The sequence below is a fragment of the Lynx rufus genome, unplaced genomic scaffold (assembly GCF_022079265.1).
Source record: "Lynx rufus isolate CCGP_SWC_20201006 ecotype Redwood Valley unplaced genomic scaffold, mLynRuf1.p SCAF_4, whole genome shotgun sequence".
NCBI classification, from domain to species: Eukaryota; Metazoa; Chordata; class Mammalia; order Carnivora; family Felidae; genus Lynx; species Lynx rufus.
Window position 1 is genome coordinate 153,854,902 of NW_025814856.1, and position 25,838 is coordinate 153,880,739.

A 25,838-nucleotide genomic window follows, 5' to 3' on the forward strand; every position below is an offset into this window, starting at 1 on the left:
GACAATGAATCCGAAGCAGGTTCCAGGTTCTGAGCTGTCAGCATAGAGCTGGACGCTGGGCTCGAACCCACCAACCGTGAGATCATGACCTGAGCCGAAGTCTGACGCTCAACTGACTGAGCCACCCAGGCACCCCAAAACAAATCAAATTAAAAGTTCAGGTGAGCAACCCGGAGGGGGAAGAGATGCGCCCAGCACCCTGGAGTTTATCAGACGGACTCTAGGCCTGAGGTACAGAAACCCATCCATGAAGAGGAACACTTCCTGAAGGAAAATGAGATTATTTTGCAGCTGTCAGCAAGTGCTGTGGGGAGACTTACTCCTAAAACTCTGAAGCATGGTCTTTAAGAATGGCAGCGTGGGCTAACTAATTCGGATGTAAATTTTAAAAAATAAAAAATAAAATTAAAAAAAAAAAAAGAATGGCAGCATGGGGGCGCCTGGGGGGCTCAGTTGGTCAAGTGTCTGACTCTTGGTTGATCTCATGGTCTGTGAGTTAGAGCCTTAAGTCAGGCTCTGTGCTGACAGTGAGGAGCCTGCTTAGATTTCTGTCTCCCTCGCTCTCGGCCCCTCCCCCGCTTATGCCCACGTATGCTCTCTCTCCAAAAAATAAATAAACTTATTTTTTTTAATTAAAAGTTAAAAAGTACATAAGCAAATTTAGAGACTAGGGAATATTTTTAAAAACACAGCACAGAGGCCATAGTCCAGAATAGGAAGTTCAGCATAATATCCAGAAACAATAAAAAATTCTTCACTCGTGGAATTTTAAGAGTCCTAACACGTCCTAAACACGTGTTGTTGCAGAGCATTTGGAATGTCCCTCACGATGACTCCATCAGGGGTATTTCTAAGACAAAGAATAGAATCCCATGTTGGGTGTGGCCCCCCAGCACCAGCCCAACTTCTTCCTCATTTGCAGACAGTCATAAATTTCTGTTTGACGTAAAGTCTTTTGGGATGCCTGGGGGGCTCAGTTGGTTAAGTGTTCCACTCTTGATTTCGGCTCAGGTCATGATCTCACAGTTCATGAGATTGAGTCCCTTACTGGGCTCTGTGCTGACGTCACAGAGCCTGCTTGGGATTTTCTCTCTCTGCCCTCCCCTGCTCTCAAAAAAAAAAAAAAAAAAAAAAAAAAAAAGAAAGAAAAAGAAAAAAAAAGCCTTAAAAAAATCTTTTATGTGTTTGTCACTAAATAACAGAGTTTCAACAGAAGTGAAGAACTGAAACACCTGACAGAACTGAAAGAAACAAATTAACAATCTTTGTATTGGTTTTTAAATTTACGTTCTAGTTAGTTAACATACAGTGTAATATTGGTTTCAGAAGTAGGATTTAGGGATTCCTCATTTACATATAACACCCAGTGTGTATCCCAAGTGCCCTCCTTAATCCCCATCACTCATCTAGTCCATCCCCCCCCACACCTCCGTCGATCAACCCTCAGTTTGTTCTCTATAGTTAAGAGTCTGTTTCCTGATTTTTTCCCCCCAGCCCGCAGGTTCATCTGTTTTGCTGTTTTCTTTCTTAAACTTCACATGTGAGTGACATCATATGGTATATGTCTTTCTCTGACTTATTTCACTTACCATAATACCCTATAGCTCCATCCATGTCATTGCAAATGGCAAGATTTCATTCTTTTTGATGGCTGAGTAATATTCCATTACACATATCTCACATTTTCTTCTTTCATTCATCAGTTGACAGACATTTAGGCTCTTTCCATAATTTGGCTGTTGTTTTTGTTTTTTTAGTTTTTTTTGTTTTTTGGAGGTTTTTTTGGCTGTTTATTAATAACACTGCTATAAACATCAAGGTGCGTGTGCCCCTTTAAATCAGTATGTTTTTATCCTTTGTATAAATACCTAGTAGTGCAATTTCTGGGTCATAAGATAGTTCTATTTTTAACTTTTTGAGGAACCTCCATACTGTTTTCCGGAATGGCTGCACCAGTTTGCACTCCCCCCGACAGTGCAAGAGGGTTCCCCTTTCTTCTCATTCTCACCAACATCTGTTGTTTCCCATGTTGTTAATTTTAGTCATTCTGACAGGTGTGAGGAAATAGCTCATTGTGGTTTTGATTTGCATTTCCCTGGTGATGAGTGATGTTGAGCATCTTTTCATGTACCCGTTAGCCATCTGTATGTCTTCTTTGGAAAAAAATGTCAGATCGTATCTTCTGCCCATTTTTTAAGTGGATGACTAGTTTTTTGGGGGTGTTAAGTTTGATAAGTTCTTTACTGATTGTGGATACTAACCGTTGATCAGATGGGTCGTTTGCAAATATCTTCTCCCATTCTGTCAGTTGCCTTTTAGTTTTGTTGATTGTTTCCTTTGCTGTGCAGAAGCTTTTTATTTTGATGAGGCCCCTATAGCTTACTTTTGCTTTTGTTTCCCTTGCCTCTAGAGACGTGTCTAGTAAGAAGTTACTACAGCCAATGTCAATGGGTTTACGCCTGTGTTCTCCTTCAGGATTTTGATGGTTTCCTGTCTCACATGTAGGTCTTTCATCCATTCTGAATTTACTTTTGTGTGCGATGTCAAGTGGTCCAGTTTTCCCAATACCATTTGTCGAAAAGACTGTCTTTTTTCTATTGGATATTATTTTCTGTTTTGTCAGATTAGTTGCCCTATAGTGTGGGTCCTTTCTGGGTTTTCTATTCTATTCCATTTTATGACAGTACTATACTGTCTTAATCACTACAGCTTTGTAATATAGCTTTTTTTTTTTTAAGTTTTTTATTTTGAGAGAGAGAGAGAGCGGGAGGGTCAGAGAGAGAGAAGATCCCAAGCAGGCTCCACGCTGTCAGCTCAGAGCCTGACCCAGGGCTTGAACCCACGAAGTGCGAGATCATGATCTGAGCTGAAACCAAGAGTCAGAAGCTTAACTGGCTGAGTCACCCAGGCGCCCCTGTAACGTAGCTCTTAAAGTCTGGAATTGTGATGCCTCCAGCTCTGCTTTTCTTTTTCAAAATTGCTTTGTCTATTTCAGGGTCTTTTGTGGTTCCATACAAATTTTAGGAATGTTTGTTCTAGTTCTATGAAAAATGCTGATGGTATTTTGATGGGAATTGCATTGAATGTGTAGATTGCTTTGGGTGATATAGGGATTTTAACAATATTTATTCTTTTAATCCATTGGCATGGAATGTTTTTCCATTTCTTTGTGTCTTCATCCATTTCTTTCATCAGTGTTTTATAGTGTTCAGAGTACAGATCTTTTACCTCTTTGGGTAGGTTTCTTCCTAGGCATCTTATGGTTTGGGGCGCACTTACAAATGGGATTGATTCCTTGATTTCTTTTTGTGCTTTGTTGTTGGTATTTAGAGATGCAACAGATTTCTGCACATTGATTTTGAATCCTGTGACTTTACTAAATTCACATATCGATGCTAGCAGTTTTGGGGAAGAATTTTTTGGTTTTCTATATAGAGTATCATGTCATCTGTAAAGAGTCAAAGTTTGACTCTTTCCCTGCTAATTTGGATGATTTCTGTTTCTTTTCATTGCCTTATTGCTGAGGCTAGGACTCCCAGTACTATGTCAAATAACAGTGGTGAGAGTGGACACCCTTGTCTGACTATAGGGGAAAAGCTCTCAATTTTTCCCCTTTGAGGATGATATTAGCTGTGGTTTTTTGTATATGGCTTTTATGATGTTGAGCTATGTTCCCTCTAAGCCTACTTTGTTGAAGGTTTTTATCATGAATGGATGTTGTACTTTGTCAAATGCTTTTTCTGCGTCTATTGAGAGGATCATGTGATTCATACCCTTTCTTTTATTAATGTGGTGTATCACATTGATTGATTTGCAACCACCCTTGCAGCCCAGGAATAAATCCTACTTGATCATGGTGAATAATTCTTTTAAAGATGTTCATAAATTTTTGAAGAGCTCCCATGGCTGGCCCCACTCCCTGATCCCAGGCTTGACCCATTTTCTCTCTTCAAAAATATCTTTTACTTCTGTTATTTCAGATCTTTGACTTTTCTCTCACAGAAGAAGAAATGAAGGCCATCGAGGCCTTGAATAAAAATGTCCGCTTCGTGGAGATGCTCATGTGAGTTCAGGGGGACCACCCATCAAGTACTGCCCAGTGATTTTAGATTGTTCTGGGTCTATAGAAATCACAGGGGTAAAGGCCAGTGGGCAGCATGTTCTGAATATTAAACAGGTCTGGGTAAATTACATTCGCTCTAGGAACTTCCTACAAATCTATAGTTTTACTTATAAGATTTCTGGCATTTATGACATCCCATGACTTAGGTTAAGGCATAGCAGGCTAAATATCTTGAAGAGAATTAAGTCATCAAGTGTATATATGTTAATACAACAGCAACACAAATATTCAAACCTATTTATTTTTTCCTAAATATCAAGTGATACATAACGTAGAGCAAACTTATCGACAAAAAAGAAAGAGAATAGTATAGTAGAAAGAATACCATGTAAGAAACTAAAAACCTAGAGTTTTAGTTAAATGGCTGCCTATGAGATTTGGAGCTTCTAAGTCCACCTATTAGCTGATTCCCACAAGCAAAATCCTTACACTCCTTCAAAATGTTGCTAAATTCAGCCAATCAACTGAAGTAGCCCTTTATTTTCTAAATAGTATAGGGCCTTTAAAATAACAAAACAATATAGTTCATACATATATAGTGTATGTATATACATATATATATACACATATATATACACACATGTTTATATATACACATTTTTTTCCTTTATTCATTAGTATTCCTCACTAGTAATCTGTAATCTAAGTGAGCATTTAGAAAATGCTCATTAAGATAGTTCATATAGTTTGAACACTTATCTTATTGGTCCTACTATTTTTTGTGAGTCAGAAAGTACACTAACTATGCTAATATCACATTTTTTAATCAATTTCTGAATTAATACAACAGCCTCCTAATGTGAATTTTCCAGGGTAAAACATTATTCAACATCAAAAGGTACCACCTAGCCTTGGGAATAAAATAGTAAACATAAACATAGACCTAACAAATACTTATGGGTTAATTAATAGCTGTTGAAGATAAACTATTTGTATTGAATAAATATCATTAAATTAAGAAAAGACAGTAAGAGATAGTCAATCCATTGTACTGATTTTTTTTTATAGTTGGTGACATTATTTAGTTTGACATTTGACATATTTATTATCTAATTCCAGCTACACTGGGAAAATAACTCATCAGGAAATAACTAGAAAAATCAGCAAAGAGAAACAAACGTTAGGTTTCACTGATCATAAAAATGTACAATTTAGGGATGCTAGGCCATGATTCTTCTGTTTTTCATCCAGTCGGTCTTTGATTTGACATTGACATTAATATTTTAATTTAAAGCTCACAGTACTTGGGGCACCTAGGTGGCTTAGTCGGTTAAGTATCTGACTTTTGACCTCAGCTCAGGTCTTGTTCTCACAGTCATGATTTCGAGCCCCATGTTGGGATCCATGCTAGGCATGAAGCCTACTTAAAAAAAGGTAAAATAAAAAAATGAAGCTCGTAATACTTGCAGAGAAACAGAGAATTGAATCTTAGACATGGTCATGGCAGGCACATACACATGCCAGTCTTTTTTTACTGACTGTTCCGTCATTGTTATTTAAGAGATACATTCATTATCATAGAAATTTACTTCACTGATCACTTTACTAGATCTCAGACTTTTGATTCTCAGGAGGTCTAGTGAGAAGGGCAGGTAAAACCTCTGAGAAGAGAGTGACGCTGATGGGTAATAGAATTTTGAGGAGAAATGTTTATGTAGATCACTGGAATAGAAGGCCTGTGTCAAAACAGCAGAAGGGAGGAAGGAGTTGAGAAGGGGCACAAGAACCCATGGGCAGGCGCGCGCGCGCACACACACACACACACACACACACACACACACACACCCAACCCAGAATGCTATCCTGGGCTTCAGTAAAAGACGATGGCTCAAGGGAAAATAAGAGACTGGGTGAGAACAGAGAAGGAATGAATTAAGGAGAGAGGGAGGGGACTGTGAAACCGTCAAGGGATGCTAGTAACAGACAGCTGTGCAACGTTTACAGTGAACTTTTTCTTTGGGGAATTGTTTTGACAGGTGGTGTGATCATCCCGAATACCCATTTCATGAGGAATACTGACTTCAGAGTGCCCTTGAATGGATTTTTCCCTCCCATGCACGCCAGAACCTTAGATGTAGAAATGAAAAGGTTTTACTATCCTTAAGTGGTGTGTTGATGTTAACACTCTATCAAGTTTTGTGCAGGATAAATAACTTTGGCTTAGGTATGTAAAGAAAAAGATGTTTAAATATGTTGAGATAATTGTTTGGAAACCATAAGCTAATATTTTATTAGATCAAGGTCTTCTGGGTTCCTGACAGAAAGACATTAGGCTTTAGGAGAGATTTCAGAGGTAATATATGATGATAAGAAACCCATGAATCTGATTACTGCCATTAAGTCTGAACTCCTTACTTTAGCAGTTAACAGGACAACAAAGAGGGTGGAGAGCTGGCACAAGCCAGTGCTGACAATGACCTTGATGATTTGGAACACTGACTGTAATCTAGACACTGCCAAGATAAGATCCACACATGCATTATTAACAAGGAAGTGATTTGCTACACCTTGTATAAAGAGAAGGGGCTAAGTGTAGAAAAGTCTTAAAATAGAGCTAATTAAACAGCACAGTGGTCACCGAAGACACAATGATTTAGTTGTTTGTTTCCACCCAATGGGGGTTAGTTTAGCTTTTACCCAGTTTGAGGGATTGATAATTGCTTGTTCTCTCTTGCATGCTTTCAAGGGCTTGTGTGTGAACATAACTAGTGATCCATACTTACACTGCCTATTACTCTTGCTCTACTCATCCTATAAACATCATTATGTGAAGTGGCTTGAGACAACCAACATATACAAATAAAATCCTGAATCATAAAATAATCCGAAGATGATTATTTTAAAAGAAGACATTCAAAAAGGACACTTTAGGAGTGCCTGGATGGCTCAATCAGTGCAGTGTGTGACTCTTGATCTCAGGGTTGTGAGTTCAAGTCCCACATTGGGTGTAGAGATTACTTAAAAATAAAACCTTTAAATTAAATTAAATTAAATTAAATTAAATTAAATTAAATTAAAGTTTAAAAGGGCTTTATAAAATTTTTGTACTTAGGGGTGACTGGGTGGCTCAGTCAGTTAAGCATCTGATTCTGGATCTCAGTTTGGGTCATGATCTCACAGTTCATGGGTTCGAGCCCCACATCAGCCTCTGCACTTACAGCATGGAGCCTGATTGGAATTCTCCCTCCCTTTCTCTGCCCCTACCCCACTCGTGCTCTCTTTCTCTCTCAAAATAAATAAACTATGAAAAAATTATTATATTTAGTACTTTGAAAGTGTTATTGGAATAACTGAATTTCAAGAAGCTAGCAAGTTCAAAAGTACACTATTAATTATACTATATGTAAATTTTTAATATTTGAGTGAGAAGATTATTGGAATTCTGCAATAGAGATGTACTGATTTTCAATTCAACTAGAGCAATGTCTTTCTTTTCATTCATATTAAGTCACTCTCACAAGCCAAGAGAGTGCTTCAAAAATTATGTCTTTCAAGACCAATTGCTTACAGATAATCTTCAGTGACCTGAAAACATACATTTCTGAGAAATTATCAAGAAAATTTGATCTATACTCACTGTTTCCACTGATTCTAATATAATGCTGTCTTCTGGAAAGTATTTTGTTTACAAGAAATTATAAAATGTGATGACTTATTGTACCTCATGAATCTCCATTTTGTTCCTAAAGGCAGGGAAGGGGAAAAATTATCTGAATTCAATTCAGTTAAAAAACAAAAAAAACAAAAAACCTTTGATTAAGTTCTTACTGGGCATTTAGCACTGGGAAGAAGGAAGAAATAGGGGTATCAGTGCAAGAACAGAAACTTAAGCCCTGTTGCCTGATATCAAACTTCTTCAAAATATTTTGGGAGGCTGGTGTGGAGGAGGGACCATACCTAACAAACCATTTTTAAAATAAAGGCATTGAGAAAGAGTCCTGCAATTTTTCAGGAGGAAAAAATATGTCTTAAGATTAGAAGAGTGGAACCCTATCTTAGTTATAACAGAGATGGGGGGAAAGAGTTGGAGACTTAAAACAGGAAGGTCAGGAAAGAGTGACAGTCTGATATGAGTTTCTGCATATGTCACCTCTTCCTATGCTCTCATCCCTCTCAAGCTTCCCATCTATTTTGGGATGAATTTCATCCCCACTCCTCCCCTCAAAATTCAAACGTTAAAGTCATAGTCCCTAGCACCTCAGAATGTGACCTTATTTGGAAATAGTGTCATTGCGTATGTAATTTGTTACAATATGGTCATAATAGAGTAGGGTGGCCCCTAATCCAGTATGACTGGTGCCTTATAAAAAAGGAAAATTTGGACACAGACAACATACAGGGAAAACACTATGTACAGATCAAGGCAGAGATCAGGGTGATGCTTTTACAAGTAAAAGAATCCTAAACCTTTCCAGCAAACCACCTGAAGGTAGCAGAGAGGTGTGTAACAGATTCTCCCTCACAGCCCTTAGAAGGAACTAACCCTGGTGACACCTTGATCTCAGGCTTCTGGCCTCCAGAACTGTGAGATGATATATTTCTGTTGTTTAAGCCACTTGGTTTGTGGCACTTCGTTATAGCAGCCCTAGCAAACAAATACACCATTCCTCAGTCAAGAGGGAGGTTAAAGAACATGAATAGGTAGGGGCGCCTGGGTGGCGCAGTCGGTTAAGCGTCCGACTTCAGCCAGGTCACGATCTCGCGGTCCATGAGTTCGAGCCCCGCGTCAAGCTCTGGGCTGATGGCTCAGAGCCTGGAGCCTGCTTCCGATTCTGTGTCTCCCTCTCTCTCTGCCCCTCCCCCGTTCATGCTCTGTCTCTCTCTGTCCCAAAAAAAAATAAATAAAAACGTTGAAAAAAAAATTAAAAAAAAAAAAAAAAAAAGAACATGAATAGGTCAACCAGAAAATCAAGTTATTAAAAAAAAATACATGGAAACAAATGAAAATGCAAACACAACAATCCCAAACCCCTAGGATGCAGCAAAAACTCTACTAAGAGGGAATTATATAGCAATACAGGCCTACCTCAAGAGGCAAGAAAAATCTCAAATAAACGATCTAAACTTATACTTAAAAGAGATAGAAAAAGAACAACAAATGAAGCCTAAAGTCAGTAGAAGAGGCAAATAATAAAGATTAGAGCAGAAATAAGTGATAGAACCAGCAGCAACAACGAAACAGTAAAACTGATCAATGAAACTAAAAGCTGGTTCCTTGAAAAAATTAACAAAATCGATAAACTTCTTACTAGTAAGACTTATCAAAAAGAGAAAGGACCCAAATAAATAAAATTGCAAATGAGAGAGGAGAAATAACCACCAAACCCACAGAAGTACAAACAATTAAAAGAGAATATTATGAAAAGCTATTTGACAACAAATTGGATAACCTGGAAGAAATGGATAAATTCCTAGAAACATACAAACTACCAAAATTGAAACAGGAAGAAACAGAAAACATGAACAGATCAATAACCAGCAAAGAAATTGAATCAGTAATCACAAATTGCCCAATACACAGAAGTCCGGGGCCAGATGGTTTCACAGAGGAATTCTACCAAACATTGAAAGAAGAGTTAATACCTCTTCTTCTCAAATATTTCCAAATATAGAAATGGATGTAATACTTCCAAACTCATTCTATGAAGCCAGTATTACCCTGATTCCAAAACCAGACAAAGACTCCACTAATAAAGAGAACTGCAGGCCATTATCCCTGATGCAATTGGATATAAAAATTCTCAACAAGATCTGGTAAATTGAATACAACAGTAAACTAAAAGAATCACTCACCATGATCAAGTGGGATTTATTTCTGGGCTATAAGGGTGGTTCAATATTTGCAAATCAATCAATGTGGTACACCATATTAATAAAACAAGCATATGTTCCTCTCAATAGATGCAGAAAAAGCATTTGACAAAGTATAGCATCCATTCTTGATAAAAACTCTCAACAAAGTAGGGTTAGAGGGAACATACCTCAACATCATGAAGGCCATATATGAAAAATCCACAGCTAACATCATCCTCAATGGGGAAAAATTGAGAACTTTTCCTCTATGGTCAGGAACAAGACAGGGATGTCCACTATTTTTTTTTACATTTATTTATTTTTGGGAGACAGAGCATGAGCAGGGGAGGGGCAGAGAGAGAGGGAGACAAGAATCAGAAGCAGGCTCCCAGTTCCCAGCTGTCAGTACAGAGCCTGATGCGGGGCTCGAACCCACGAACTGTGAGATCATGACCTGAACCAAAGTCGGGCACTTAACCAACTGAGCCACCCAGGCACCCCGAGGTCAACTCTTACCATTGTTATTTAACATAGTACTGGAAGGCCTAGCCTCAGCAGTCAGCAAAAGGAAATAAAAGGCATCCAAATCAGCAAGGAAGAAGTCAAATTTTCACTATTTGCAGATGACATGATGCACTGTATAGAAAACCAAAAGACTCCACCAAAAAATTGCTAGAACTGATACACAAATTAAGTAAAGTTGCAGGACACAAAATCAACACAGATATCTGTTGCATTTCTATACACCAATAGTGAAGCAGCACAAAGGGAAATCAAGGAATCGATCCCATTTAGAATTTCACCAAAAACTATGATACCTAGGAATAAACCTAACCGAAGAGGTAAAAGATCTACATTCTAAAAACTGTAAAACACTGATAAAAGAAATTGAGGAAGACACAAAGAAATGGAAAAACGTTCCATGCTAATGGAGTAGAAGAACAAATATTGTTGAAATGCCTATATCACCCAAAGCAATCTACACATTCAATGCAATCCCTATCAAAATACCATTAGCATTTTTCATAGAGCTAGAACAAACATTCCTAAAATTTGTATGGAACTACAAAAGATACTGAATAGCCAAAGCAGTTTTGAAAAAGCAAAGCAAAGCTGGAGGCATCACGATTCCAGACTTCAAGAGTCTGGAGTGATCAAGGCAGTATAGTACCGGCACAAAAACAGATATATAGATCAATGGAACAGAATAGAAAACCCAGAAAAGGATCTACATTGCATGGTCAACTAATCTATCAAAACAGTAAAGAATATCCAGTGGAAAAAAGACAGTCTCTTCAACAAATGGTGTTGGAAAACCTGGACAGCAACATACAGAAGAATCAAACTGGACCACTTTCTTACACCATACATAAAAGTAAATTCAAAATGAATGAAAGACCTGCACTTGAAACAGGAAACCATCAAGGTTTAAGGTTAAAGGCAGTAACCCCTTTGATATAGGCCACAGCAACCTCTTACTAGACGTGTCTCTGGAGGCAAGGGAAACAAAAGCAAAAATGAACTACTGACACCTCATCAAAATAAAAAGCTTACGCACAGCAAAGGAAACATCCGAAAAAACTAAAAGGCAACCAACAAAATGGGAGAAGATATTTGCAAATGACATATCTGCCAAAAGGTTAGTATCCAAAATCTATAAGTAACTTATCAAACTCAACACCCAAAAAATAAATAATCCAGTTAGGAAGTGGGCAGAAGAGGGGAACCTGGGTGGATCAGTCAGTTAAGCATCCTACTTCAGCTCGGGTCATGATCTCGCGGTTCATGGGTTCAAGCCCCGCATCGGGCTTTGTGCTGGCAGCTCAGAGCCTGGAGCCTGCTTCAGATTCTGTGTCTCCCTCTCTCTCTAACCCTCCCCTGCTTGTGCTCTGTCTCTTTGTCTCTCTCTCAATAATAAATAATAAACATTAAAAAAAAAAAAAAAAGAAATGAGCAGAAGACATGATTTGAAATTTTTCCAAAGAAGACATACAGATGGCTAACAGAAACATGAAAAGATGCTCAATATCACTTATCATCAGGGAAATACCAATCAAAAATACAGTGAGATATACATGAAATAAGTAAGCCTGAGGAAGACAAATACCATATGATTTCATTCATATGTGGAATTTAAGAAATAAAAGAGCAAAGGGAAAAAAAAAGAGAGAGAGACACACACAAACCAAGAAACAGACCCTTAACTGTAGAGAACAGACTGATGGTTACCAGAGGGGAGGTGGGTGAGGGGATGAGTGAAAAAGATGATGAGGATTAAGGAATGCACTTGTGATGAGCACTGGTTGATATATAAAATTGTTCAATTGGGGCGCCTGGGTGGCGCAGTCTGTTGAGCGTCTGACTTCAGCCAGGTCACGTTCTCGCGGTCCGGGAGTTCGAGCCCCGCGTCGGGCTCTGGGCTGATGGCTCAGAGCCTGGAGCCTGTTTCCGATTCTGTGTCTCCCTCTCTCTCTGCCCCTCCCCCGTTCATGCTCTGTCTCTCTCTGTCCCAAAAATAAACGTTGAAAAAAAAATTAAAAAAAAAATAAAATTGTTCAATCACTATACTGTACACATGAAACTAAGATAACACTGCGCATTAACCAACTGGAATTGAAACAAAACTTTAAAGATTAAAGTAAAAAAAAATTATTTGTTCCTCAAGTGTTGGTGGTAATTTACCTGAGAATTTCATCTCTGTCTATAGGAAGCCTGCACATTTTCCACTTCATCTAGGATCAACTTTGCAAATTCATCTTCTCAAAATTTAGCAGGGTTATATAATTTAGCGAACATAAATGTATTCGTTCATTTAGACAATAAACGTTTTTGTGTGCCACTCTACTGAGCTCTATCCTAGGTACTGGAGGTGCATCAGTAAACAAAACAAAAGTCCCTGGACTCTCAGCCCTTAGGACCTTGGCCTCTTCCAATCCCATTACTTCTCTGAAATCCGTGCTCACTTTCCCCTTACCATTCTTATTTTGTATGTCTATGTTTTTGTTTTTTACTAGTAACTAATTAGTGGTTTATCAAGTTATTTTTGCTTTCTTCTGGATTTCACTTAGAGCAAATTTCCCAAAGGAAAAGAAAGTTCATTGATTAGTTCTGCTGTGTTTCTGTTTTCTAATTCATTAATACCTTGTTTTCTATTACTGATCTCTTGTCTTTTTTTCTTATCTTGTCCATAGACTTCTACTTCCTAGGTCGAATATCTATTTCATTGGTTTTTGTTTATTTTTTAAAGTTATCTTGGTTAGTAATATGAGCTTTATATATAATGAATTTTACTCTGAGCACTGCTTTAGTGAAGATTTGATAAATCAACTTTGTTATTTTTTTAGCCTTCTGAAGTTTGGTTTTGCTTTCCTCTTTGATTTATCGCTGTTTACACGAGTTCCTGTCTTATTTTAATTTCTAGTGTTAGAGCTTTTCCCCCCTAGCTTTTATATTCCACTTTTAACCATGCTGAGCTCAGACATCATCAATCAACGTTTTAAATATTTCATGGCATTGTGACAAGACACATTCTATTTTAAAGTATTGAGTTGGATATAATGGGCATCCAATCCTGTGTTACACATTTTTAGCATCTAGTATTAGAAAAGCTATTTTGAGTAGTGGTTCTTTCTTTTAATACCACGGTTCATAACTGGAGACAGTTTCCTCCCAGCTTCCCCTAGGGAACATCTGGCAATGTCTGGAGACATTTTTTGTTGTCACAATTAGTAGGAGGTAAGGGGAGGTGGTAACTATTTAGTAGGTGGAGCCTAAGGACGCTGACAGCACCCACCACAAAGAGTCACTTAGGCTAAAATGTCAGCAGTGCCAAGGTTGAGGAACCCTGCTAAGACAAGAGTCTTTCTTGCTAGATAGTAACATGTGCTTATTCCTAATGCCGAAATTTCAGCTTGTTGTGTGTAAATTAAAAGTGTAAATCCACTTAGGCTCATTTTTTATAGTGCTTAAAGTAAACAAACCATGCTTTATAATTCATCTAAGTCTTTTCTTTTGCATTGTACCTTTTCTCGGACCGTTAAACTGATAACGGGCTTCATGCCTTTACTGTTCGAGTTTAAAGCATACAGGCAAATGAGTGGCAATGAAAGTAAGTTAATGCAGGAAACAGAAAGTATAAATTATTTCCATAGGGTGAGTCAAGAGAAATTTGCTCTGATATATAACAGACTGCTATTAAAAAAAATAGAAGTAATCTGAAAGATTAGATTAAGCCAGTAATCTCATTTCCTTCCTGCCCCAAATTTCTTGAAATAACTAAGCATAGAGCCAGTTAAACAGACCAAATCCATAGCATCTCTAGAATAAAGACAGGGTACCATCAGTGAATGAAAAACCCTTAAGGATTGAAAGCAGAAGTAATTGGACTGACAAAGAACTAAGAGTAGAAAACATCCAAAGTACTTACATGGAGCAGCTGCAGTAAAAATAACAATTTCAGATATGCTTCAAACCTAGAATCAATTGGAAAAAAATAGAAGTTCCCATGACCTCACATTCCCTAAGAGCTGTTCCCTCCATACACATGGTTCTGAGGGGCTTCCAACAGCTATGTTTGTTCTTCAGGCAGAAACCCACTTCTTTCTAATCAAAGTGAATGCCATTCCAGAAGAGGCCAGGTTGTAACACAATAGTGAGACTGGAGACAGAAACAGATCACAGCCTGGGGTAACTTCAAAGAACCACACAATAGACAGGATTTTTAAAAAGAAAAGCACAGAGCTGATTCTGGCATTTACTCCAGGATAAAGCTATGGAGTATTGCAAGAGAGGACAAGTGACAATAGACAGAGGGAACAGGAAGACATATTCAAGATTACAGGGGTCCCACGGCTGTATAAGGGCCAGTGTATTGTGAGTGAAGGACACCAGAATTTGTGCCCCAAATAGGCCATTTTGGCTAAGCATTATTTTGAGCTAAAGCAATTGAGAAGAAACAGACCCAAGGAAAATTCTCTGCTCTCCTTCATTTGCCTAAAAGGGGCACATAAATGTACAAAGGTGTCCTCCCTCTCTACCAAGAAAGACAAAAGTTAATCGCTGAAGACAACTTTGGACCCTTGTCAGCCTGGAGATGGCAACAGAGGATTCCATGTAATACCTGACTAACCAGCTCTTACCTTCCATTCGCCTCCCATACATTTGGCATTCCACAGTTTGCTGCTCCCAGAGACTCAAGATTTTTTTCCTTTGCCTTGTCTCTTCTCCAAAAATGTATTGTTCCTTTGCAAAGAAGTAATGTAAGCCCAAATTCTAACCCAGCCTTTGTTACTCATCTCTATTATGCAGATACACCTGAACAAACTTTTGCTCATTTTTCTCTTGTTAATCTGTCTTTTGTCAGTCCAATTTACATGCCCCAGCCAGAGAATCTAAGCTGTGTAGAGGAAGAGATTTTTCTTCCCATACATGACCATGTCATGCACAAACTCATACTATCCTCCTAACATCTCCCTGGGAGAAGCAAAGAAGTCGAATATGGGGACAGTCACCATTGAAACCATAAACCACATCTCTTCTTGCCAATTCCACTGGCCATCTGGGCAAGGAGCCTCTGAAAGGAAATGTAAACACCAGGACCCACTCTTAGAAGGCTAGGAAACAAGAACAGCCCACAGATTATACCAGACAACTGCAAGGAAAACAGCAACAGGGCTTTGCCTACACTGGCCTCGGGTGACTGAGAGTCCGGGAGGAAGAACCAAATCACCAGGGGCTCCAAAGCACTAGGGGCTCCAAATGCACAGCCAACATCCGTAATTCCAGGAGCATTCTTCAGAGCTGTTGTGGCCTGAGAAGGACTGCCCTTATCACCGGTGTCACAGCTGCACTTAACTATTAGCACCATCGATTTCCACCTCTTATTTCCAAGCTATTTGAGCAGGAAAACTGCATTCCAACCTGATGGTAGATCCCTTTGGAATGCCCTATATATCCCTCAGAGTAAGTCCCTGAAGGCTGATTTTTTACTGTGTGATGTCAAAGAGCAGCCCTGTGCGGATACCTGATGATCTTGCGTAGATCCACATAGGCCACATAGACCAAGCTTGAACCACAGGTGATCCGAGTCTTGGCCAAACATCTGGGATCCTCCCCAAACATGAGCACACAGGAGGTTTGTGAGGAACTGTTATAAAGCCACTTCTCACTCACTTCTCTATCTACCAAGGAGGCTGCAAAAAGGCAGGTTCTCATCTCCTCCCAGGTTCTGATGAGGCCTGAGGCTGTCTCCTCTTGTCAAGGTACAGCTGTGGGCTAAATGGTGGCTCAGCAGAAGCATAGCAGTGGCTCTGCAGCCATAGGAAGGGCTGTCATCCGTGCTGCAATTATCTGGACCCTTTGGTTTTGGTGTCGTCCTACAGGAGACACTAAAGAGATTGTCATTACTTTAAGGGACACAGAGAGTGAAAAACGGAAAGATTACGCTGCTATATTCACAAGAAACTCATAAAATTACTTAGATTTCAAAAATAATTTTTCCCCGAGGGTCCTGCTGATATATAATCATGTGTCTTTGTTTCTTTAACGGATCAATATTCTTATAACTACCACCATCTGTTTTCATTTTGCTACTTTATCACCATTGCGACTCTAACGTGCACAAGAGTTGATAAAATCTCCCGTTTTATCCATTTCATTTTTTTTCAAGCAAACACATATCTTACCTACCTCTAAGAAAAATAAATCCAATTAGAAGATGTATTAAAATTTAATGGAGCAAGTTCTTATTATAATTACCCAATAGAAACAATATTAACATATCAAATATTAATATAGCTGTCGAGAGAAACTCAAAGATTTCCAGGGATTTTTTTTTTCTTTTTTATGCTTTAAGTGAACGGAGTCTAAGAAACAAATGTTTTCATAAAGTGGTAGCAGAAAAATGTTTTTCAAAAAGTTTAACTGTGAGTTTCACAGCTAACTAGTTGGTGACTTGGAAACATGTCAAAAGCAAAAATTATTTTTAAACAACTTAATTTTAATATTAATAGGGATATTAAATATTAATTTAACAGGGGAAAGTTTCCTATAATAATCAAGATGATTCCTTGGATAAATTAGACTGGTTTAATACTTTTGGCTCAGAAATACTTATCTTTTCTCTGATTTTACCAGTATAAAATCATTGAGCATATTTTCTTGGATTTATTTTCTAATAAAAAAAAAGCCAATGAATTTGGGTTTTCTAAATTTCATCTACTGATTTTAACGGTCAAACAAGCTAATTCATATAAGATTATAAAATATTGAAATTATTTGTCAAACTAAATTACAATAGGTAGTTCTTTACAAGAGGCATCCTTACAATGCTATAAATCATCCAGACTTAATATGTCAGCATAAATTGTAATATTCAAATCCTTGCTTGTAACACTTTAATATTAAATTAATTATTGAATTATCTTTGAATACCCAGAAAATTTCTGGGTAAATGTTAAAAACAAGACAACAGGCCCAAAGTGGAGTCCCTGATGCCAAGCCTCACCTCACTGACCCAAGACTTAATTACAGTTCCAGTTCTCTCAGAAATTAAATCCTAAACCTGTCAATCAGGAATCAGGTGATTAGCCCTAGTTAGGTAATCTGCCCCATAGAGCCCTGCCTTGCCTTAAAGGAAAGTAACCTTTCTACAATCAATCCCCTTTTTTTTGCCTCAGACAACTTCCCGGTTCCCATTTTCTTCTGCCTATAAAAGTTTTTTATCTTGTGCAGCTACTTGGCTCTTCTTTCATCAGCTAGGTTGGATGCTGCCTGATTCATGACTAGTTGAATAAAGCCAATAAAACCTTTAAAATGTACCCAGTTGAACTTTTTAAAATTTGAGATAAAGTTCAACGCATTGGTCACTAAACATCATTTGAATTTGCCCTTCTCTCTTTACAAAAACTATAGAATGGTCATCAATTAGCAGATTAAAGGATGAAATGCCTTTAAGTGATAATGATGTCTATTTTGGCCAAGTTAAATTTCATAGGATGACAGATAATTAGTACTCATGGAAAGAGATAACTAGAAGCTTTTTAATCTTCTCTGCTGGAAGGATAAAAAAGTTGGTTGTTATAGATGAAGATCTCAAAAGCCCTCTCTTGGAAACCAGATCCAAAATAGGTCTTTTCCTTTCATAACAGATATTACAGCAACCCTCAATCTCTGACAATTTCTAACGATGCTAAACCTCTTTCACTATTCATAAACACTTCCCTTCAGATACAGTTATATGATACCCAAGCATGCCACATTACCAGGGGTTTAAGAATTAACATCTATACTTAATAACATATATTGTGCCTTCAAAGTTACAGATGAAGTTGTGATGCTATGAAAATACAGGATTTTCCCAACTTCTCTGTGAAGTCCAACAAAATTATTGAAGAGAATCCATAATCCCTAAAAAAACTCATTATTAATCTTAAAACTAGTGAATAAAATGTTTTGACTCTTACTAGTTTGTACCAAACAGGGATTAAAACTTCATAATCAATAGAAAGACAATTATTTAATCTAGATTCTGGAAGGGAAGAAAAACCTTATTCAATTACTGACAGAATCTTGCCTTGTTCATAATTTTTATAACCCCCTAAAAAACTGAAGCTGGAAGCAAGAACTGAAACCTATCTAAAGAACCATTTGAACATTCACAAATAAATTTTGTTTTATTTTTTCAAGTTTTGATATACATTTTAATCATCATTTATAAATAAATATTCTGGTTGAGTTGAAGTTGTCTCCTGCCAAATGAATTACAGGCTGATACAAAAACTTAATGGATTTTGTTTTCCTGCCCAGAAATACCTTCAATAATCAATAATAATGAAAACTTATTTATAGCTAAAGTTTTTACAAATGTATGCAAAGCACTCATGTTAGACTGAAAAGTCTACATCGTCCCCAAAGCTCTAAGAGGAAAAAGGCACCTTAGATATCTTGATGTATTATTATCTTTCTTATTTTTGTAGTTAATCATACACAGCAGGTGGCAGCCACATATCCAAAAGGGACACCAACATACACCTCTATAGACTAACCAGTACAGAAGAACTACAGCTTGGATGAACCTTGAGGACATTATGCAAAGTAAAATAAGCCAGTCACAAAAGACAAATACTATATGGTCCCACTTATAGAAGGTTCCCAGAGTAGTCAAATTCACAGAAACAGAAAGCAGAATGGTGGCTGCCAGGGGCTGGAGAGGAGCTGGGGACTGGGGAGTTCATGCTTAATGGATATGGAGTTCAGTATGGAAAGATGAAGTAGTTTTGGAGATGGATAGTGGCCATGGTTGCACAACAATGAGACTTTACTTAATGCCACTGAATGGCACATAGAAAAAATGGTTAAAATGATGAATTTCATGTTATGTATACCACAGAAAGGAGAAGGAAAGTGAAGAACTTAAGATTATACAACCTGGCCATACAAACTAGCTAGAGACATGACTAGTTAGGATTCTCTCTCTCTCTCTCTCTCTCTCTGCCCCTGCCCCTCTCCCCTGCTCATGTCCTCTCTCTTAAAAAAATTTAAAAAGTAATAATATATATAATAAAATGTTATACAGTCAAGACTATCAGTATTTTCCTTTCGATATTCTGACTTTTTTATCCTATCCTAAGATTATGAAATTACCTCTATTTTTTAATCATTTCTAGTTGGATATTTTGTTTTTACATTTAGATCTTTATTTCATCTCAATATTTTTGTATTTGCTATGTAATACACTTATTATTTTTTTAAATGGGAATCCAGTTGTCCCAATGTCATTTATCCAAAGAGCCATCCATTCCTCCATGATTTTATTTTATTATTTTTTTTAATGTTTATTTATTTTTGAGAGAGACAGTGCTGGCAGGTGAGGAACAGAGAGAGAAAGAGAGAGAGAGAGACAGAATCTGAAGCAGGCTCCAAGCTCTAAGCTGTCAGCACAGAACCAGATGTGGGGCTCGAATTCACGACCTGTGAGATCATGACCTGAGCCGAAGTCAGACGCTTAACCAACTGAGCCACCCAGGTGTCCCCCTTCCTCCCGGATTTTAAATGCCTCATTTATCATATATTTAACTTCCATATGTACATGAGTCTGTTTCTGGGTTCCTCTGTATTCCTCTGACCTATTTGTTTATTCCTACAGCAAATCTACTAATTACTGTTGCCTCACAATATATTTTAGTATGTTAGGTCCCCCCTCACTATTATTCTTTTTCAACAATTTCTTGGTCATTATTCTGTTTGGGATTGCATGAAATATATGTATTGTTTATAGAGGACAAACATCAGCAGTTTTATTATATGAAATTTTTCCATCAAGAAACATGGTATATCTCTGTGATCACCTCTTGTTTTTTGTCCTTCATGAAACTATGTAGTTTTTCTCAGATACGTGTCTCACCTTTCTTGCTTAATTTATTCTTGAGTAATTTATGGATTTGTTGCGACTGTAAATTTTTTCTTAATTTCCATTTCTAACCAGGATATTATTATAAAGAAAAGTCGTTGATTTTTGATTGCTTTATATCAGGACATCATTCTAAATTATCTTTTTATACATAACAGTATTTTTAAATCTTTGAATATCTTGAATTTTCAATTATCAGAAGGTGATAGGTAATTGCTTTTCTTTCAGAGTGAGCAGAAAAAAAGAATTCAGGAAAAGAAGGGAAGATGGCGGTGTAGGAGGACGCTGGGCTCACCGCGCGTCCTGCTGATCACTTAGATTCCACCTACACCTGCCTAAATAACCCAGAAAACCGCCAGAGGATTAGCAGAATGGAGTCACCAGACCCAAGCGCAGACGAGAGGCCCACAGAAAAGGGTAGGAAGGGCGGCGAGGCGGTGCGCACTCCATGGACTGGCGGGAGGGAGCCGGGGCGGAGGGGCGGCTCACCAGCCAAGCAGAGCCCCCGAGTCTGGCTTGCAAAAGCGGAGGGGCCTGACGGACTGTGTTCCGACAGCAAGCGCGACTTAGCGTCTGGGAGGTCATAAGTTAACAGCTCTGCTCGGAAAGCGGGAAGGCTGGAGGACAAAGGGAGGGAGAGCTGCGGAGCCCCCGGACAACAGAGCTCAGTTTGGTGGGGAACAAAGGCGCTCGCCAGCGCCATCTCCCCCGCCCATCCCCCCGCCAAAATCCCAAAGGGAACCGGTTCCGGCCAGGGAAATTGCTCGCTCCGCGCAAACACCCAACTCTGTGCTTCTGCGGAGCCAAACCTCCGGCAGCGGATCTGACTCCCTCCTGCTGCCACAGGGCCCCTCCTGAAGTGGATCACCTAAGGAGAAGCGAGCTAAGCCTGCCCCCACTGCCGCCGTGCACCTTGCCTACCCACCCCAGCTAATACGCCAGATCCCCAGCATCACAAGCCTGGCAGTGTGCAAGTAGCCCAGACGGGCCACGCCACCCCACAGTGAATCCCGCCCCTAGGAGAGGGGAAGAGAAGGCACACACCAGTCTGACTGTGGCCCCAGCGGTGGGCTGGGGGCAGACATCAGGACTGACTGCGGCCCCGCCCACCAACTCCAGTTATACACCACAGCACAGGGGAAGTGCCCTGCAGGTCCTCACCACACCAGGGACTATCCAAAATGACCAAGCGGAAGAATTCCCCTCAGAAGAATCTCCAGGAAATAACAACAGCTAATGAGCTGATCAAAAAGGATTTAAATAATATAACAGAAAGTGAATTTAGAATAATAGTCATAAAATTAATCGCTGGGCTTGAAAACAGTATACAGGACAGCAGAGAATCTCTTGCTACAGAGATCAAGGGACTAAGGAACAGTCACGAGGAGCTGAAAAATGCTTTAAATGAAATGCAAAACAAAATGGAAACCATCACAGCTCGGATGGAAGAGGCAGAGGAGAGAATAGGTGAACTAGAAGATAAAGTTATGGAAAAAGAGGAAGCTGAGAAAAAGAGAGATAAAAAAATCCAAGAGTATGAGGGGGAAATTAGAGAACTAAGTGATACACTAAAAAGAAATAATATACGCATAATTGGTATCCCAGAGGAGGAAGAGAGAGGGAAAGGTGCTGAAGGGGTACTTGAAGAAATAATAGCTGAGAACTTCCCTGAACTGGGGAAGGAAAAAGGCATTGAAATCCAAGAGGCACAGAGAACTCCCTTCAGACGTAACTTGAATCGATCTTCTGCACGACATATCATAGTGAAACTGGCAAAATACAAGGATAAAGAGAAAATTCTGAAAGCAGCAAGGGGTAAACGTGCCCTCACATATAAAGGGAGACCTATAAGACTCGTGACTGATCTCTCTTTTGAAACTTGGCAGGCCAGAAAGAATTGGCACGAGATTTTCAGTGTGCTAGACAGAAAAAATATGCAGCCAAGAATCCTTTATCCAGCAAGTCTGTCATTTAGAATAGAAGGAGAGATAAAGGTCTTCCCAAACAAGCAAAAACTGAAGGAATTTGTCACCACTAAACCAGCCCTACAAGAGATCCTAAGGGGGACCCTGTGAGACAAAGTACCAGAGACATCACTACAAGCATAAAACATACAGACATCACAATGACTCTAAACCCATATCTTTCTATAATAACACTGAATGTAAATGGATTAAATGCGCCAACCAAAAGACATAGGGTATCAGAATGGATAAAAAAACAAGACCCATCTATTTGCTGTCTACAAGAGACTCATTTTAGACCTGAGGACACCTTTAGATTCAGAGTGAGGGGATGGAGAACTATTTATCATGCTACTGGAAGCCAGAAGAAAGCTGGAGTAGCCATACTTATATCAGACAAACTAGACTTTAAATTAAAGGCTGTAACAAGAGATGAAGAAGGACATTATATAATAGTTACAGGGTCTATCCATCAGGAAGAGCTAACAATTATAAATGTCTATGCGCCGAATACCGGAGCCCCCAAATATATAAAACAATTACTCATAAACAGAAGCAACCTTATTGATAAGAATGTGGTAATTGCTGGGGACTTTAACACCCCACTTACAGAAATGGATAGATCATCTAGACACACGGTCAATAAAGAAACAAGGGCCCTGAATGAGACATTGGATCAGATGGACTTGACAGATATATTTAGAACTCTGCATCCCAAAGCAACAGAATATACTTTCTTCTCGAGTACACATGGAACATTCTCCAAGATAGATCATATACTGGGTCACAAAACAGCCCTTCATAAGTTTACAAGAATTGAAATTATACCATGCATACTTTCAGACCACAATGCGATGAAGCTTGAAATCAACCACAGGAAAAAGTCTGGAAAACCTCCAAAAGCATGGAGGTTAAAGAACACCCTACTCACGAATGAGTGGGTCAACCAGGCAATTAGAGAAGAAATTAAAAAATATATGGAAACAAACGAAAATGAAAATACAACAATCCAAACGCTTTGGGACGCAGCGAAGGCAGTCCTGAGAGGAAAATACATTGTAATCCAGGCCTATCTCAAGAAACAAGAAAAATCCCAAATACAAAATCTAACAGCACACCTAAAGGAAATAGAAGCAGAACAGCAAAGGCAGCCTAAACCCAGCAGAAGAAAAGAAATAATAAAGATCAGAGCAGAAATAAACAATATAGAATCTAAAAAAACTGTAGAGCAGATCAACGAAACCAAGAGTTGGTTTTTTGAAAAAATAAACAAAATTGACAAACCTCTAGCCAGGCTTCTCAAAAAGAAAAGGGAGATGACCCAAATAGATAAAATCATGAATGAAAATGGAATTATTACAACCAATCCCTCAGAGATACAAACAATTATCAGGGAATACTATGAAAAATTATATGCCAACAAATTGGACAACCTGGAAGAAATGGACAAATTCCTGAACACCCACACTCTTCCAAAACTCAATCAGGAGGAAATAGAAAGCTTGAACAGACCCATCACCAGCGAAGAAATTGAATCGGTTATCAAAAATCTCCCAACAAATAAGAGTCCAGGACCAGATGGCTTCCCAGGGGAGTTCTACCAGATGTTTAAAGCAGAGATAATACCTATCCTTCTCAAGCTATTCCAAGAAATAGAAAGGGAAGGAAAACTTCCAGACTCATTCTATGAAGCCAGTATTACTTTGATTCCTAAACCAGACAGAGACCCAGTAAAAAAAGAGAACTACAGGCCAATATCCCTGATGAATATGGATGCAAAAATTCTCAATAAGATACTAGCAAATCGAATTCAACAGCATATAAAAAGAATTATTCACCATGATCAAGTGGGATTCATTCCTGGGATGCAGGGCTGGTTCGACATTCGCAAATCAATCAACGTGATACATTACATTAACAAAAAAAAAGAGAAGAACCATATGATCCTGTCAATCGATGCAGAAAAGGCCTTTGACAAAATCCAGCACCCTTTCTTAATAAAAACCCTTGAGAAAGTCGGGATAGAAGGAACATACTTAAAGATCATAAAAGCCATTTATGAAAAGCCCACAGCTAACATCATCCTCAACGGGGAAAAACTGAGAGCTTTTTCCCTGAGATCAGGAACACGACAAGGATGCCCACTCTCACCGCTGTTGTTTAACATAGTGCTGGAAGTTCTAGCATCAGCAATCAGACAACAAAAGGAAATCAAAGGCATCAAAATTGGCAAAGATGAAGTCAAGCTTTCGCTTTTTGCAGATGACATGATATTATACATGGAAAATCCGATAGACTCCACCAAAAGTCTGCTAGAACTGATACATGAATTCAGCAAAGTTGCAGGATACAAAATCAATGTACAGAAATCAGTTGCATTCTTATACACTAACAACGAAGCAACAGAAAGACAAATAAAGAAACTGATCCCATTCACAATTGCACCAAGAAGCATAAAATACCTAGGAATAAATCTAACCAAAGATGTAAAAGATCTGTATGCTGAAAACTATAGAAAACTTATGAAGGTAATTGAAGAAGGTTTAAAGAAATGGAAAGACATTCCCTGCTCATGGATTGGAAAAATAAATATTGTCAAAATGTCAATACTACCCAAAGCTATCTACACAGTCAATGCAATCCCAATCAAAATTGCACCAGCATTCTTCTCGAAACTAGAACAAGCAATCCTAAAATTCATATGGAACCACAAAAGGCCCCGAATAGCCAAAGGAATTCTGAAGAAGAAGACCAAAGCAGGAGGCATCACAATCCCAGACTTTAGCCTCTACTACAAAGCTGTAATCATCAAGACAGCATGGTATTGGCACAAAAACAGACACACAGACCAATGGAATACAATAGAAACCCCAGAACTAGACCCACAAACGTATGGCCAACTCCTCTTTGACAAAGCAGGAAAGAATATCCAATGGAAAAAAGACAGCCTCTTTAACAAATGGTGCTGGGAGAACTGGACAGCAACATGCAGAAGGTTGAAACTAGACCACTTTCTCACACCATTTACAAAAATAAACTCAAAATGGATAAAGGACCTAAATGTGAGACAGGAAACCATCAAAACCTTAGAGGAGAAAGCAGGAAAAGACCTCTCTGACCTCAGCCGTAGCAATCTCTTACTCGACACATCCCCAAAGGCAAGGGAATTAAAAGCAAAAGTGAATTACTGGGACCTTATGAAGATAAAAAGCTTCTGCACAGCAAAGGAAACAACCAACAAAACTAAAAGGCAACCAACGGAATGGGAAAAGATATTTGCAAATGACATATTGGACAAAGGGCTAGTATCTAAAATCTATAAAGAGCTCACCAAACTCCACACACGAAAAACAAATAACCCAGTGAAGAAATGGGCAGAAAACATGAATAGACACTTCTCTAAAGAAGACATCCAGATGGCCAACAGGCACATGAAAAGATGTTCAGCGTCGCTCCTTATCAGAGAAATACAAATCAAAACCACACTCAGGTATCACCTCATGCCAGTCAGAGTGGCCAAAATGAACAAATCAGGAGACTATAGATGCTG

General features: G+C 38.6%; 1 protein-coding gene across 2 annotated transcripts in view; it reads left to right on the top strand.

Annotated features, from left to right (window-relative positions):
* AKR1D1 (aldo-keto reductase family 1 member D1) overlaps positions 1–6,683 on the top strand; it is a 42,922-nt gene extending 36,239 nt beyond the window's left edge. For both annotated transcript variants that reach the window (XM_047096439.1, XM_047096440.1), the window contains 2 exons: positions 3,981–4,063; positions 6,100–6,683. In XM_047096439.1, coding sequence (XP_046952395.1) covers positions 3,981–4,063; positions 6,100–6,142 — 126 coding nt within the window. In that variant the 3' untranslated portion in view covers positions 6,143–6,683. The remainder of the gene's footprint in view (positions 1–3,980; positions 4,064–6,099) is intronic.
* Positions 6,684–25,838: the final 19,155 nt, after the last annotated feature.